We start from the raw sequence: 17,017 nt of genomic DNA on the forward strand, positions 1-17,017 counted from the left end.
GCCTGTGTTGGTGGCCCGGTGCAGAAGGCATGGCACGCTGCAGAGGCGAGCCCGCGGTGCATGTGTATCTCTGTCCAGAGCTCTCTGGGCTTTCCCCACGAGTGTCTTCACCCGGTGGGGTGGGCCTGCTTTCCACTCGGATAACCCTGGCTGTGTGCGTGGCTGCTCCCTGCACTGCCAGCAGGCTGCAGCTACGGCTAAGGCTCTGAACGGAAGGGGGCAGATCTTGACCTCAGCAGTTTAGAGTCCAGAAAAAAAAAGGTCTAAGGAAGGTTTAAAGTCATTGGTGAATGCAGTGAGGGAAAAGGGTTGTGGTCTTTGAGGAGCAGAAGGGTGGCAGGGCCATCAGTGGGATGGTGGGAGCCTAAATGGAGGAGCGAAGGGCAGCATCCTCCTCTTCTGCGGATCCAGGAGCTAGAACTCTCCTGTCTCCCTGCAGAGGACAGTCCTCAGGCAGGCAACGAGGTGGGTGTGAATCTTCAGGATGCCAGTTCTTTTGCTGCTCTACCTGCTAGTTCCACTCCTCGGCAGAAGGGTGGAGCTCTCTAACTCCCGGGGCAGACACAGACCCACCCTCTGGATGGAGGTGCCATGTGTGCAGAGACTGCCCCGGTTTACTCCATTTCCGAGTAAATGTTCGCTGAGGATCATCCATTTTGGTTTGGCTTTTTTTCTCTTTCCTTGACTCCAAGGAACAGCTACTGCATCCTACCTCATCTTCGCATTCCACAGCGGATGAAGGAGCTTGTTCATCGGTGGAAAATTTTACACCCCAGCGTATATTTCTGGTGGCTCCTCTGGAGAGCTCGTGTGTATGTGTGTGGCAGGATGGCTTTGAGAAATTGGGGAGTGGTAACGAGGAGCTGCAGCGGGATTGTAGCTCAGCAGGATGGGCCAGCTGCCATGTCGGAGCATTTCAGTGGGGGTGAGTGATTTGCAAGGCTTTGTTTACCTTCTGTTTTCAGCATCACTGCAGCCTGTCCATGCTCTGCTCCCTTCACTAGGGCAGTGAGCGTGGAATGGAGCATCAGCGGAAGGTACAGAGGCGTGCAGGGCACTGCAGGGTGTACCTGTGGGGAGGAAAAGGTGGGAGAGTATTTGTTGTTGGTTACAACTTCTGATTCTTCCTGATGTGAGGCCTGGGAACTTCATGGCTGAGAAATATTGTGTCACTATCCCTGTGCAACCCTTTCTCTGGAGGAGGTTTTCCCAGGTCACTGGGGAGGTACCTTTACCTCTCCTCTGCCGCTGGGCTCAGAGTGTGCTGACCATGTTCTGAGAGCTTACAGCAGGGACAACGGCAATTCGTCCCTTTGCTTCCCTTTCGGAACAGGGCAGCTGCCTGGTGATGGGGTGTGAGGTGCTGAAGGATGAAGGATTTGTCCCTTGGGGATTACTCAGATGTTTTTTCTCCTGATGTTTAAGATATTCTGAGGAATTAGAAAAAGGGGAAGGTTGGGCTCTGCTGCAGCTGACAGAACATAGATGCGTTAAGGGCACTGGTGCCAAGGTGGTAATGCATCTCCTGCTCTCTCCCTGCCTCTGCTCAGTGCTGGCTTACTCAGGCAGGCTGCGGGTCTGGGAAGGCTCCCAAGAAGAGCACTCTGCCCTGCTCAGCGTTCGTTCTGACTGCCAGGCTGTTGCCAGAGCCCTTGCAGACTCTCTTAGCTTTCTGGTATCTTCCAAGGACTTTCCCTCCTGTCTGTGGCATGGTTTTGGTGTAGGAGGGGGTGTCCCTTGGGACAGACCTAGAAGAAAGACAAGAAAAAGGATGAAATGTTGTGAAAGGAAAGAGTAAAAAGGCTGCAGAGAGCAAAACACAGGAGATACAATCACTTGGAGTCTCACCAGAGCTCAAGGAGTTTTGGACATTCCCAGGGTCCCTTTCTCCCAGCTTAGCTGTCAGAGGCCCCACAGTGAGATAGTGCTTTAGATTTCTTTATCTCCATGTGCTGGAACTGTGAGAGGAAAATGATGCCCAGGGCACAGGGCAGTGAAATTAAAAATGACAGCAAGCGGATCATTTGAGAAACTTCCTCCTGTCTGGGGAAGCAGTGATACATCCTGGTGAGATGGGATTCGGCCGCGAGGGTCCTTTGCTGAGGAAAGGAGGGAGCTGTGCTGGTTTTTTTCCTGGTACTTTTTGATCAGGCAGTTTCTGTTTGGCTCGGCTGGGTCGTTGGGAGGGCAGCTGCTGGGGCTGTCGCTATAGGATGCAGCGCTGGTCTGCCCGCTGCAGGCTGGCTGCTCTGGGCAAGCCACCCGTGAAAGGCTCTGGAAGCAAGAGAGGGGGAGAGATCCCAGCAAGTATCAGGTGTGCTTGGGGCTGCAGGGGTGAAGAGCCTTGGGCCAGAGATGCCCAGCAGGTCTTGGCCCGGATTCATTGTGCAAAATCAGCGTTCTGAGTGGTTTGCATCAGTCCAAACCAAAGGGGACAGTTACCTGAAACTGGAGGAAGCTTCTTTTTAAGCTCGAAAGAAGCCATGATGGCTTCTTACCTTTGTTTTTGAGTAATGTTTCAGCCATCAGTGAAAACACTGTGCACGTAAGGAGAAGAGGGCATTTGTGAGCTTCCCCAAGCTGAACAGCGAAGGGGGGTGGTGGCAGGAGATAAAGGTGTTTTCTGAGGCCACGTGCGCCGAAGCAACCGCTTGTGTTTGCACCCTGGGCTTCTGCTGCTTCAGAAGAGGGGAACGAGTGCGTGGGGAGGGCAGCAGCCGTGCGACAGAGGAGGTTCCTGACGCTGCCAGGACCTGATGGGGCTTGAGAAACTCCAGCATGAGGCTGTGCAGGTGCTTCAGGCCAAGGAGGTGACCTGCAGGCTGTGCTGTTCGTGGACCCAGGGAGTGCGGCTGCAGCTACGCAGTGCTCTAAGAGGGACCTGCCATTTGCCAGCGTTCAGACTGTGGAGCTGCCAGCGGAGCCTGATTCAGGGTAAGCACCAAGTCCGCCTTTTCCTCTGGAGGATGTTTACCCTGTCCCCAGGATGGAGCCCAGCAACACATCTGGCCCGGCTCTCGGTGTGTCCCTGAGCTGACGTGTCATGGCTGGCCTCGAGCATCAAAGGTGGCCTTTGGAGAAAGAGCTCGTGCTCTCGAGGGGGTGTAGGCAGCCTGAGTTCAGGGCAGAGCAGGGATGTGACATCTCATCTCTGAGGGTTTCAGGCTGCTTCCAGGATCGGCTGGCACTAGTGTGGTGTGGGCGTATGCTGAAACTGGCCGTGGAATATGTTGTTTGTGTATAAAGTGGATAAAGCCGTAGGTCACAGTGCTGCCATGGAAATGCTAAGGGCAGTGGCGGAGCTGCCACTTGCTCCTTTGGGTCGTGTCTCACAGTAACAATCTCATCTATTCACATTAGTGTTACAGGCCAGACTAAAAGGTCACTCATCGCTGAGGCACAATGTCAACCACATCCTTTGTTTGTTTTCTAGCCCCGTTTCGGTCCAGAAGACTTCTGGAACCGTTCTGTCCTGGTTAAGTGACCTTCTGTTTTTCAGGGCAGCTCCCGTACTGGAGTGCCCTCGCCTTCCCTCTGAGGCTTTGCAGAGGAGCGTGTGACATTCCTTCCTCGGGAGCAGAGGGGTCAGGGGGCCTGATAAAGTCACAGTGCGGGGCTTCGGGTCATCCTGCAGCGAACGTCGCACATGTCGATCACTCACTTGACCCTGAAGCTGCTGCACGGCCGAAATGCCGCTTGACCTTTTTTCAATCGTTGTATCTCCGTTTTTATATCTCTGCCTCATTCTTTGGTATTCTGAACAGATTTTCTGGGTTTTCTCATGCCTGTTTGTTGACTAGGTGTCAACCCCGCAGACCAGCGCGGTCTCTGGAGGCAGGAGCCCCGTGCTGGTGGGGTCACGCTGTGGTGCGCGAGCATTGGGAAAGACAGAGCTGACATGGTGGGGAGCTTTGCATTACGGCTCCGATGCATGCGCAGCGAGGGAGCAGAGAAGAAGGGGACCTGGCAGCCTCTTGGCACACCGGAGGGGCAGCGGCAGCGTACGGGAGGTCTCAGAACTGGAATTGCCAGAGGAGCTGCTGAGCTGTGCTGTTTGGAGCGCTGGAACTGTCTTTGCAATGCCCTGGGCTCTAGCCAGTGCACCTGTCTGCTCTCCTCACTGAGGATATCGCCTGGGCTCCTGCTAGAGCTAAATAAAAAAAGCATTGACTTCATTCCGAGTTCTTGCAGGAACAATCCTGCGTGTCCACATACTCTAAAGCTAAATCTTTCCATTCGTCTGCAGTGGCCGGGACAGTACTTCCGTTTGAAGTTGGTACGATAAACATCGGGTCCGGAGAGGTCCAGCCGAGGTGGGGCAGGGAGGAGAGAACTCCTTCCCTGTGATTTATTTTTCTGAGGGGGCAGATGTTCTTTTAATAGAGTTTATCTCGATTCCCCTTTGCCACTTTGCTCCTGATGCTGGAGCTGAGGTTTTAAATCTAAGGTGCTTTGATCATCAGTTTGGCTGCTAAATACAGCAATAAATTTGGGACTTCATTTTTTCTTTTCAAGCCTCTGTCTATGCCTTGTGGCTGTATTCTGCCTTGATTTATAAACTTCTCGTCCCGTGGGGTTACAAGGCAGTCTGCACCTCATACGAGTTTGGCTCGGTGAGTCCCTCCACTGTTGTGATGGGCATCAGTCAGCTGAGGCTTATCCCAGCGCGTTCCCTCCGCTCCAGAAACACCATGACAGCAAAAGAAAATGCGAAAGTCCTTTCACAGTTGGTTACCTGGGTCAGAGCAAGTGCTTCAGTTAAAATTACTGAATGAGAAGGGATTTATTGTAAGTATCTCATAGTAATAATTGCCTAATTATCAGGGACTACACGTACCGAGACTGTGGACTCTTCCCAAGATACTGCAAATGAACCAGTACAGATTATCCTGCCTCTGGTGATACACACGCGCTAATGACTGCGTTGGGCAGTGCTGCGTGGAAGGTGAAGAAGGAAATACAAGACAGGGGCAAGTGAAGCCAAAGAGACCCAAGTTCAGTTAAATAACAAGGTGGGCGAGAAGTGGATTGACCCTTGGGACTGGGCTGTCGAGCCCCCAGGCTCTGGACAAGCTGCTATTTAGAATCATAGAATCACAGAATGGGCTGGGTTGGAAGGGACCTTAAAGGTCATCTGGTTCCAACCCCTCTGCCATGGGCAGGGACATCTGCAATCAGAATAGGTCACTCGCAGCCCCATCCAGCCTGTCCTTGAACGCTTGCTTCCAGGGATGGGGCTATCTCCCACCTCTCTGGGCAACCTGGGCCAGTGTCTCACCACCCTCCCAGGAAAGAATATCTTCTTAATACCTAATCGAAATCTTCCCACTTTCAGTTTGAAACCGTCACCCCTCGTCCTGTCCCTACACTGATAATGGTCCCTCCCCAGCTTTTCTGTAGCCCCTTTAAGCACTGACAGGCTGCACTGAGGTCTCCCTGGAGCTTTCTCCTCTCCAGGCTGAACAACCCAAAGCCTCTCAGCCTGTCCTCATAGGGGAGGTGCTCCAGCCCCCTGGTCATCTTTGTGGCTTCCTCTGGACCTGCTCGACATAGCCCAGGTTGACAGAGAACTGATGAAAATATGATTTGGATGTTTCTGTTACCAATAGACCCAGGATCTACAGATGAAGCATGTCGGTCGTCTTCCCTTCCTGTTGCTGTGAATTATGTCAGGCACCATAAATCTATGTAGAGCTCAAATCTGGGTGAAAAAAAATCCATTTGAGGAACCTGGTTTGCCTGCTCCAAGGTAGCTTGGCAGCTGTGTGAGACAAAGGTGTTGCTGATGAAAGCAAGTGGGAGAGCAGAGCTGTTAGCAGGTCAGCTCACCGGGGTGGCTGGAGAGGAGGCCGCTGCGCCAGGCTGCCTGCGTCACGCTGTCCTGGGCTGGCGTGGCAGCTTGGTGGAGCAGCTGCTTGTGGGAGAGGTGGCAAGAGCAATGTGAAAATGAAATGAAGCGGAGCAGCGGTAACCAGGCAGAGGGTGTTAACAGCAGGCTGCTTCAGCTGACGCTGAGGAGGCAATTCCAGTTGCTGCTGAAGTCCTCTGCTACTGTTTCTCATTTTCCTTCACCGAACATCCCTGCGGCTCAGATTTAATTCAGCGTGGATCTCTGGACCAGCTTGACTTCTTTCCTTGCAGAAGCAAACTAGGAACCTGAGATGCCACAGGGGAAGCAGGGGCGGTGCTTTGGTACCTGGATCCAGTTCAGTGCAAGCTCAGACAAGGGGACCAGTCACTGGTAGCGTCTTGGGGCTGCTGACGTGAAAGCTAGCACAGACCTGTTCCCTGAAGTGGGGCAGGTTCCTTTTTAGAAGCCAGTAGTTCACGATGAATCTCTCTTCCTTCCATACTGATTTTTTTCTGTGGATAAATTCTTTATTAACCTGAACTCTTGAATACAGCTTCACATTCCCTTTGCATGTGAAGTTGTTTCTCTAATCCGTAGTTACTGAAGGTGCTAAATTGATTTAAAAGGACTAATTATCCAGTTGTTTGACAAGGAGGAAGCATCTCGGTGTGGTTGCAGGATCTCAGTGCAGACTATGGAAACTGCTAGGTAAGAACAAGTGAAAACACCTTGAGTAAGGGACAAGTAAGGCAGGAAGAAAGGGTTGCCCTCGTTTTTTTTATGCTAGATCAGACAGGTAGGTTATGTCAAGAACTGTAACCCTGCCAGATTTCAGCAAATAAGAGTCTCACTTGAAACCAGTCACGTCCCACCTACAGGTCTGTAAATTGCAGGGGCTGAACAGCCCTCGGTGCTTCTAAAGCAGGGACTGGGATTGGTCTCCGCGCCGGTGATGGTCAGCATTTTCAGACATACTGTGCTGTGGGCGCTTCGTCGTTCCATCTGCCCGCAGATCCCCGCGTTCCCAAAGTCTCAGTCTCTGAACTGCGGCGCTGCCAGTGTGTGAGTGAAGGTGCACAGTCCTGTGTGCCCCCTCCACGGGTCTTCCGTAGAACCATTAATTCCAGGAGGAGCAGGGGCAGCTGTCAGCCACTGTTCTGTGGCCTTAAGAAACAGGTAGTGCCATTGTGCCCACAGAGGTTAGTGATTGTGGCAGCTTGAGATGAGTGCTTAGACCTGGCCTTTGGTTTTAATGTAAAAATGGCGTGCTCGGCACTATGAGCTGGCACAGATCTTGGCAGATCTTGAAAAGTCCTTTGGTGGTGGTTCCCCAAGACATGTCTGCTCTAGAGCACAATTACTCTTGTTGCTGGAGAGGGTCTGAGTTGCTGGAGGGCTGATGTGGAGGCCTGCTGCCTCTTGAGGGGTGACAAAAGAGACTTTGGAGCCTGCGAACACTTTCTGCACTGGTCCATGGCACTGTATCCTGCAGCTGGGAGGACTCAGTGGACTAGCTGTTGAAAGAGCTGGTGGAGCAGCTTCTTCAACTTCAGTGGTTTGTGGTTGTTCTGGTTGTGGCCCTCATTGCCCAGGCTCTCCTCCTGGAGAAGCTGCAGGTGTCCATGCTGTCTCTGTGCAGGAGACCAGGGGTGAAGTAGACCACTGCCCTCCCTTCGTATCTCACCTGGACAGGGTCAGCGGGGTGCGTGACTCCTCGCTACAGCCCCGCATGCGTTCTGGACTTCACGTGAAGCCTGGGAAGCCAGCATCAGCTGTAGATGCAAAAGGAGCAGCTCTTTCTTTAGGACTCCCACAGGCAGCTCCTCCTGGTCTGCTCAAGGAGTCACACAGAGGATCCGGAGACTGCGAGGTCTCACTGGGGACAGCTGAACCCGAGCTGTGTCAGCCTGCTTGGTCCTGGCAGTCACCTCTTGAGCTGAGTGGCCAGAGACGTGTTTATCTTGTTGTGCTGGAGGAAGTTGCGTCTCAAGCAGAAAAGCAAGGTGAGGGTGACACGCTGTACCAGTACCAGCTCCATTCGGTTCAGTCGTGGTTGCAAACGGAGCAGGGGGAGAAGCCCTGGGCAATGTGAGCGCTATCCAGGACGGGCTCCAGATCCAACGGCTGAAAGCAAGCGGCCTCAGCTTGAGAGGGCTCTTCTCAGAGGGGCGCAAAAGCACTTCATAGGACGCAGACCGTGGCAGCAGTGAAAGGTCCGCGTTGCACACGTATGACACCAGGCTTGTCCTGAGATAGGTCTCTTCCCCCTTCATCTCTTCGTGGCCAACTACAAGGTAGCCAGGCCTCAGATTGATGCTGAGATCTTCCAGGTCGTGACTCGGAAGCCAAAGGAAAGATTCCATTAAATATCTAATGCCATAAAGAATTGGGTTTGCTTTCCTCCCTTCCTTAAAAAGCCGCTGTCTGTGCTGGACACAGGATGTGGTTTTTTTCTGGGGCACTAGTCACAGAAATAATGCATCCCCTGCTGAGCCCTTTTAACAGTCCCCTCACCGCTTCCCCTCCCTAGGGAAGTGCGAGAGATAATTAACAGCCACTTGAAAAAAGGATTAGCGGGTGGGTGGGAGCACGCTGGGTTCATGCATGGGATTGCCATGGAAATGCTGCGATTTCCTGGCACTTCATCCAGTGTGTGGGCTCCGAAGATAGCTGGGTTTCTCTCCTTTCGATCTTGCTACCCTGCAAAGAGAGCGGCTATGTTGTCCTCCAGGACAGCTTCTGCGGGCTGTGCCCGCGCCACCTGCACGCTTGGTGAGGCTGGCCGACCGGCGGGGAGCGGGACGCTGTGCGGCAGCTGTCGACTGAAGGCTTTCTGAATTTCTTTCGTGTCAAACCAACTGGTAGAAAATCAGGAGGAATAAAAACCCAGACCCTGGTGGTTTGCTCCTTTCCTTTAATTCTAAAAATCATAACTCGATGCACGAAACACCCAGAGTTTGTCGCTTCTTCAAGAAGTTGGTGCTGGTCCTTGTCCTGCGAACGTTTGCCAGCTCAGTAGCCCGTGCGTGGCTAAACCCGCTGAAGCAGACAGACTGTGCAGGGGCTGTTCTGCACAGAAGCATTTTCAGGCTGTGCAGCGAGACCTGCTTTTGCTTCTAGCCTTGTTCACTGGCCACACACGCTTAAAATATTGGGCATTCGTGAGAAATGCCTCTCATTTCAGTACCTGCTCCGGAGGTTTGGAAGGCTCCTGGCTTGGCGGGTGTCTGGGTGCTTCGGTTTTAAGGGCAGTGTGCCGTTTGTTTCAGATCACCTGTTAGCAGACTCCTACATTGGACAGGAGGACAGCCCTGAGATGCAGCAGGCGGCACAGAACAAGCGCAGGCTCTCCGTCATCTCAGACGGCAAGTTTGAGAGGAGCTTCTCCGAGGAGCAGACGGAGAAGATGCCAAGCGAGGGACCGAAGCCACAAGTCTACACGATCTCCGGCGAGAGGCCGATGTTGTCGGACCATGAGAACGACAGTATGGAACTGGTGGTGATGAAGGGGGCTGCCCAAGAGGAATGCCACCACGGCCACCACGTGCACGGTGCTGGCGGCTCTCACGGCATCAGCAGGCATTGCAAGGGCTGGCCGGGCAGCCGGCAGGGCTCCAAGGAGTGTCCCAACTGCACCCGGCTGGCTGCCCCTTCCCAGCACTCCTTCGACGTGGAGCAGCATCAGTCCAGTGACACTGGGTGGCACCGAAAAAGGCTGGAGAGGATGTACAGCGTCGACCGAGTGTCTGGTAAGTAAGGGTGAGTGCTGGACACTGGAGGGACACAAAGGGACTCGCTGACCCAGGGGTGAAGGGTGACACCCATCTCATCCCAGCGTGGAGGTTTCGTTGCTGCATGCCTTGAGTTGGGCCCCGTAGTGTTTCCCCTTCGGCACCAGCGTCCGTGGAAAGGGATCGTCAAAGGGGGAGTTTAAAATAAGCTGAGGTCAGTTTGAGCCCAGCTCATCCAGGCCCCACTGTCCCTGCTTCTCGCTCGTCAGCAGCAGTGACCTGGGTGGTTTTTGTGTCAGCTCCACGTGGCTTGGTGAGGGCATTCTCTGTGGCTCCGTGTGTGTTCACAGAAGAGCAAGAGGAGCGGCTGTGTCAGAGCACCTGCGATGGTGCTTGTGCAGCGGCGGGGTCCTCTCTCCTCTGCCTCGTTCTCTGCCTGAGGCATGGAACGCTGTGAATGTGCCAGGGTGCTCCTGGGAGGCTCAGCTCAGGTGCAGTGTTCTGCACTTTGGTGGTCCCCACAGTGCTCGTTGTGGCTGAAGCAGTTCCGCAGGGTCCCCCACGGGTGCTGCCTCCCAGTCTTCCCATAAATACTAGCAAATGACACAACTTGGACTTCCTCCCCCACTCACTGTCCCATTCAGTATTTTCAGGGAAGAGGGCTTGTAATTACTCAATTACAGGAATAATTTCCTGATAGGCTTTAAAAACGTAAATATTCATCAAATGTAAGTCACAACCTCTGTGCTTTGAATATATGTGAAGATGTGACGAGTATCACGTGCTTGTACGCAGTCCATCTTCGCCTGTCAGCTCGGTGTGGGGCTGGCAAAGACTGACCTAATTTGTCTGATTCTCTTTTTGTAAAGACACATCAAGGCTTTTGGAGCAGAGTGTCCAACCAGGAAAGGTCAAGGTTTTCTCCTTGACAAATAAATTGTGTGTGAGAACTGTGGAGATCAAACTGTGCATCTCTCCTGGGTTCATGGTTTTCTAGTAAATACCATCGTGATATTTGCTGCAGGTAAAATCACAGAAAGGTTGGGGTTTGGACCGTATTTTCATGCCTAGATGCTTGAAATTCTGTGACTAAATTAATGCATGGACTAATACTAAAAGACAGGGTTGAACCTGCAGGTGCCTCTGTGAGTATTTGGTGTTTCATGGGAGCAGGCAGCAGCTGCCCTGGGGGCTTGTCTCAAGCTTCTGAGTGCTTCCACGTGTGGCTGCGCGGGCAGCGCCGTGCCTCTGAGACCAAATCCCAGCCCAGCCCTGGCATCGTGGCAGGGAAGTTTTCTCAGCTTGGTCTCTCTATCCAAGTGGTGTTAGAAACAAAACCCAGAACTGAGCGGCAGAACTGTCGCGGGTTGCAAGAAGTGTTTCTTGGAATGTCCTCCATGGATGGCTAGCGGAGATGAAGGGAGGCGGGAGAGAGACTCGTTTCCCCAGAGGTTCACTTCGCAGCGCTGCTTTCTCTGTTGGGATTTACATGACACGTTCTTGCTGCAAACCAGCACTGGTGGCAGTGAGGCCGGATTGGCATGATTTAAGATGGATTTTTATGCTGAGTTGATGATGCTTAACACCATTCCAGAGAAGCACAAGCTGTCATCTCCTGTGCTGCTCCCAGCGCCTGATACAGCCTCATCCACTCGTGGACAGGGGTGCTGAGGTTCGTGTGCAGCCTGGCGAGCGGCTGGAGGTGCTGGGTGTGGGGTTCCTCCAGGCTCACCCAGGCCCATGGTTCTTTGACTGTTTCATCACAGTTGGTGGAAACAAGAAAGGAGAATAAGATGCTCCGCTGGCCAAAAAGGAGCGTGCTACCTGCTGCTGGAAGCGAAATAGCTGTTCTCATAGTGTGCGTTGTGATCAGCTGGGTGAGCTCTGGAGCTGAGCTGCGCTGCTCTGCTAGTGCTCTAGCTCTGGCTGGGAAAGAGCCACCTCTGAAGGATCGCAGATCCGTTATTCTCCATCGATTGCTGTGGGTAGGGGGATGATACCTTCCTGTGTTGATTGCTGTCTGTCTGAAGAGAGAGGAGGCTTCCAGCGCTTGTCCAGGCAGAGCCTCAGGAAGGTTTTAGCTGCTGTTCGTAAGCTCTGCTTTGAACCAAAGCTAGTGGCTGAAAAGCTGTAAAGTACATTAAAACTTGTCAGTCCCTGGAGATGCTGAGTCCCCGAGAAGTCTGTACGCAACTGTTGGCTTTGTACAGGAATTTGTACAACTTCTCCTTCACCACTCCTGCGGTTCAGGGCTTCAAACAAGTAATTCATTTACGGTCTGAGCTGGTTTGCGTTTCTCCTCTGGTTTTTGGAGGGGGCAGACAGAGGATCTTCATAAGTTTTTAGTGTCTTAGTGGTCACTCCATGAATATGACGTGGTGTTGTGATGCAGTGGAGCTGGGAAATAGTCTGCAGTTGGTTCAGGCAGGGCTGTCAACAAGCAGGGGACCAAATAAGCCAGAGTGACCCACAGGGTTTGCATTCTAAATCCTTGTGCAGGCCAGGTCAGCAGGAGCAGGTATGTGAGGGGTGCACTGAGACTTCAGCGGCAGAGGAAGGGAGTCTGTCTCAGCTCACAGCTCTGCAGAGAGGAAGGTGGATGCTCTTCATCTTCCAAGAGAAAGACAGAAAGAACTGGGTGAATGGGACATTTCAGATTAGTGGTATTAAGGAAGCGGCAGAGTCTGGAAAATGCTTGTAATGAAAAATGTTTCTTTCCTGTTTTTTTTCCTCTTGTTCAAATGGTTCTTCTCTAATTCCTGGATTATTCTAATCTTACATGCTTAGGGTAGCGCTTTCATTCTTCATTTCATAGTCTGATAGACAAGCTTAGCACAAATGTACGGCCCACTCGGTGGTAGTGTGCGTACCCAGGAGGAGCGTGAGGCTCTCCTGCTCAGTGCAGGGCGGGATGCAAAGAAAAGGCACTAAGAGAAAGAGCCTGGCGGCTCTGGCTGCCTCAGCCATGGCTCTGCCAGCTGGTTCTCATGCTTTGCTCTCTCTCTCTCTTCCAGATGATGTCCCCATACGAACCTGGTTCCCAAAAGAGAACCTCTTCAGTTTTCAAACTGCTACTACAACTATGCAAGCGTAAGTCAAACTCCTGCCGTGGCTTTTAGTGTGTACCTTTCTTAAAGTTCTCAGCCCACTCAGAGCTGTACCTGAGAGCCTGGAGCAATCGCGGCGTATGTTTGGCGCTGCAGGCCGGGGGTGAGAGAGAGAGAACCTTGTCACTTACTAATTTCTTTTTTGCACTTATTAGTTCTCTTTCCTACTACTCCCACTTGTTTGGCTTTACCTTCTTTAACTCCTGGGGCTACCCAGCTCTTCTCTGCTTCCCTTCTTTTGTCTGTGACACCGTCCCTGGCTGCCTCTGCAGAGCGAGGGTCCTATGGGAGCATCTGCTGAGACCCTCCACCACTTGCTTCTGCTGCAGCCACTGCCCTGAGTGAGTGTTATTCCAGGCTTGCCCTGCATCTGACTCTCCAGAGGAGCACATCTCTGTAGGGTGAGGTGTAGCCCTACAGCTTCTGTGCTGGTCTGGTCTTTCGAAGAAGGTGTCAGTAAAATGTCGGCAGTGTTAATGGCTCTGAGTTTGGAACAGCCTTTCCCTCCGTGCTCCACGCAGGCTTTGGTGCCCCTGGTTGCTGTATGTTGGGAGGAGGCAGTTCTCAGAGGAGTGAAGAGAATCTGGTTGTACCCAGCTTGTCAGGAAATGCTGAATTCCTGGTTTCAAGTGTTTCCTACCTGCCTGGAAAGCCAAGGCAAGCACTGAGGGAAATGAGACACTGTTCTGCCTTCTAAGGCCCTTCTCCCGCCTTGTCACCTTCTCCAGTGTCCTTCTTCCAATGTCTGTGTCACCTTCAGTTCTACTGTATTTCTCCTTGACTGATCCGGTGTCCTTGTAACCTGTTTCTCTGCCATTTCTTCTTCCCCTTGTACTCTCCCTTCCCAAATCCTGAAAAGAAGCTGATCGTTGATCTTGGGATAACCTAGACAGGATCAGACCTTTAAGGACTGATGCAGGGCAGGATCTGGTGTTGGGGAGAGGGGTAGTAGCTGCTGCATCCCCCGGAGAAAACACTTCTCTTCATGCCCTTCCCCTCAAGCTCAGCTGGAGGTGTGACCCCCCCTCCCAGTATGGGGAACAGCACGGGGGAGGCATTTGCCTGGTGCCAATCTCCAGGTTCTGATGCGTGGTGGTGGGTGCTAGTCCCGCCCTGGCAATGGGAGCAAGGAGCCTCCGTGGGCTTCCACCCTCTGTATTGTCCTTGTGCTGCTTCTCTTCCTGACCCCCGTGTCCCCCTGCCTCCATGGCAGGGTCTGTAAACCCAGTGGCATCCCCGCTGGGTATCGCTGCTGGGCACCAGGCCAGCGGGGCTGGTGGGCAGCCTGAGGACAGTTGGACAGACGCTGCCTTTGCTCTTGGAAGCGTTGGCTGGTAACAGCAGATGGTATTTCGTAGTCCTGGTCTGACACACCAAAACAGGCACGAAATGAGCACTTTGCCTTTGGGCGCTTCCTTTGCTATCTGGAGTCACCTTTGCCGAGCACGAGATTTGTTGCAGGCTGATGGCCCACAGCAAGACCTAGAGGTCTTGAAGGCCAAAGTGAGGCTGGTGTGTGGAACCGTGCCCTAAGGAAACCCTTGAGTTGGAGCACAGCTCCCTTGGGTGACGTAGCCCCTTGGTTGACATTTCTGGAGATTCTGTGCTGCCTCTAAAAACTGCACAGAAACATCCCCAAAGGTTCAGGGCACCCCCTTAGCTGGTTGGGGTGGCTCCCTCAGGTTCCTCTAGTCTCCTGGCTCTAGTGTTGTCAGCCCCCTGGGCCTCCCCCTTTCATAGACCAGACAGCGTGAGCTGACTTCACAAGTTCGTTCCTCCAGAGCGTTACAGGAGCCAGCACAGGTATAGACACCTTGTTTATGAAGAAAAGGGAAGGAGAGAAAGAGTAAGTTGCTGTGGGAGAAGGTGTGCCTGCTCAGGAGCCCACGGGCTGAGCTGCCATCGCAGCTCTCAGTTGTACATCTACGTGTTCTCTGGGTCTACGTGGAGCTCAGTTTGCATCCAAGCCACATGCCAACACTGCTCCAGGGAGGATTTAGCTCGGTCAGGTGGGAGTCTCACCACTGAGAAATGTTTAATTTAAAAAGCAATTTCCTTCCACCTAACAAGAAATGTTCCTTCTGGAGCGAGAATTCCCTCAGAACGCTGGCCGGGGCTGCGCACTAATGAGTTCCTCTTCTCTCTCTTTTTTTCCCTGCGTCTCCTGGAATCTCTAGCATCTCGTAAGTATAATCTTCATTTTTTTATTTCCCTGTCTGTTGGTGTCCTGGGTAAACTCTCCTCTCCTCTCCTGTCCATCCTATTCACTCGTGCTTTCCCTGTGCTAGGGCCGTTTGTCAGCTGGCGAGAGGTTAGATGGCTACACCTTGTAGGCCTCCATGGATCACGCTGCAGCCATCCTCATCGTCGAGATGCAGACGACAGTTGTTAGCATGCTTTTGTCCCTCCTGGTCCTGGTGTTCAGAGGTTCTGTGTCTGCAGCCTCCTAGGTCCCTTCCTCCGTAGCAGGGGTGATGGCTGCTTGCCTGCGTTCGTTGGGCCGCGCTCTGGCCGCTCTTACGTTGCTTTAGGAGCAGCTGCTTGTCCAGCCGCCTATCCTAGAGAGTGAGGACCTTTGGTTTGGTGAGTCTTTGCCGGCCCCTGACTCACACGCAGTCCCGCAAGGGCTGGCTGTCCTCCTCGGTCGGCCCAGTCTCTCTCTGTTGTCTGGTGAGAGCTTTCCTGTGTGTGTTTCGTGTCCTCTCCGGTTCAAGGTGTGTAGTTGGTTAATGGCTTAAATGGTTTCCCAGGGCATTCAGGGGCTACGCAGAGAGGAAGAGACGGAAACGAGAGAATGATTCTGCAGCTGTTATACAGAGGTAGGGCCCCTTTTCCCCCGTAGCCGTGACCTTGCCTGGTGTTGCATGGGCCCTTCGGGTGTCACTAGTGACACTTGATGACGTTGAACGTGGTCGTCCCTGTCTGTGTCGCTGTTCGTAGGGACACTAGCGGTGGCTGTGCTGGAGATGTGGAGGTGAATGATGCTGCAGTGCTCAAGACAGCTGATCTCCATCTTCTTAAAGGAACACTGTCGAGTTTCTTTTAAGCTTCCAAGCATAATATACAGGGTCTGTGTCTCAGGCAGAAAAATTATATATAATATTCATAAATAAAAAATAAAGGTGCCATTTCCCCAGCCCCCTCTCAAATACTTGGGGTGTGTTTGAGGTTAGCTGAATACTTCTACGTGTTGTTGCTGCATCTGCAAGTGCACCTCAAAGCTGAGAGACCTAGGCAAAATTAACACCTCTGGTGTCAAGACATCTATCTTTTTCCATCTTCTTTTAAGGAACCGAAAGGAAAGAAAAGGGGATGGGGACTGATTCCTCATCCGGGTGTAGCAGAAGGGCCCTGGTTTCCCTGGGTGCCTTCACGGGGCACATCACTCAGCCGCTGTGCTAGCTGTAGTCAGCCACGGCTCGGGGGTTTTGGCAGGCTAAAGACAAACACACAGCCGAAAAGTTTCCCTGGGTGCCTCCACGGGGCACATCGCTCAGCCGCTGTGCTAGCTGTAGTCAGCCACGGCTCGGGGATTTTGGCAGCCTAAGGACAATCACACAGCGTTTGTGTCACTGGTTAGAAACTGCCAGGATCGCTTCAGCACTCTTCAAAACAAAGTGGGAGAAAAACATCAGGTTTTCTTAACTGAGAAATTGCCAGGAAGTTGGGGCTTTTTTAGCAGCTTAAGGCTGGTGGTTTTTTCATCGATAATGAGGAGAAATAAAACTCAACACTAAAGACACCGTAAATAAATAGACAGTGTATCTTTAAAAAGAAAGAGATTTCTCAGAACTCGTTAGACAGAGGCGAGTCTTTGTTAGAAAATGACCAGGTCGTGTGGCTTGTGAGTGCAGGAGCAGGAGTCGTATCCCTCGGTGACACAGTGTGGCCAGGAGACCTCAGGAGAGAGGACGGAGTCCCGTCATTCTTGTGTTGAGTGGCCAGCGCGTCCTTTCACCTCCTGGGGACAGTGAAGATCTAGGCGAGGCCGTGCAGTGGGAGCCCACTGGTGTTTGTCTTGCCACGAAAGAGGAGATGGGATAGCACTGGTGGGGTTTGGCTGTGCCGTGCGAGCTGGCCCTGGCCAGCTCTGAGGACAGCTGGCAGTTCGGGTTCCGCTCTCTTCTCCAGCATGAGGGACGAGGAGGACCCCAGCTCCACTGCGGTTTTGAGTGCTGGTTGCGCAGCCCTTCACGGCCCTGGTGTTTGGGAAGTTCTGTTGCTGTCGCACAGTGCCTTCGGTGCTTGACCCCGCGTGTCCGGTGCACGGGGAGGCTGGTTTGTGTGGCCTGGCACACGGAGGATGTTGCCTCCAGAGCAAGGGATGC

At 52.8% G+C, this 17,017-nt stretch overlaps 1 protein-coding gene across 1 annotated transcript in view; it reads left to right on the forward strand.

The window, feature by feature from the left end:
• NSMF (NMDA receptor synaptonuclear signaling and neuronal migration factor) overlaps positions 1 to 17,017 on the forward strand; it is a gene marked incomplete at its 5' end in the record, with an annotated part of 36,300 nt that overhangs the window by 2,468 nt on the left and 16,815 nt on the right. The window contains 4 exons of the mRNA XM_010144605.1: positions 9,121 to 9,600; positions 12,597 to 12,672; positions 14,867 to 14,872; positions 15,440 to 15,508. Coding sequence (XP_010142907.1) covers positions 9,121 to 9,600; positions 12,597 to 12,672; positions 14,867 to 14,872; positions 15,440 to 15,508 — 631 coding nt within the window. The remainder of the gene's footprint in view (positions 1 to 9,120; positions 9,601 to 12,596; positions 12,673 to 14,866; positions 14,873 to 15,439; positions 15,509 to 17,017) is intronic.

This window comes from Buceros rhinoceros, unplaced genomic scaffold, assembly GCF_000710305.1.
Source record: "Buceros rhinoceros silvestris isolate BGI_N320 unplaced genomic scaffold, ASM71030v1 scaffold18811, whole genome shotgun sequence".
NCBI lineage: Eukaryota > Metazoa > Chordata > Aves > Bucerotiformes > Bucerotidae > Buceros > Buceros rhinoceros.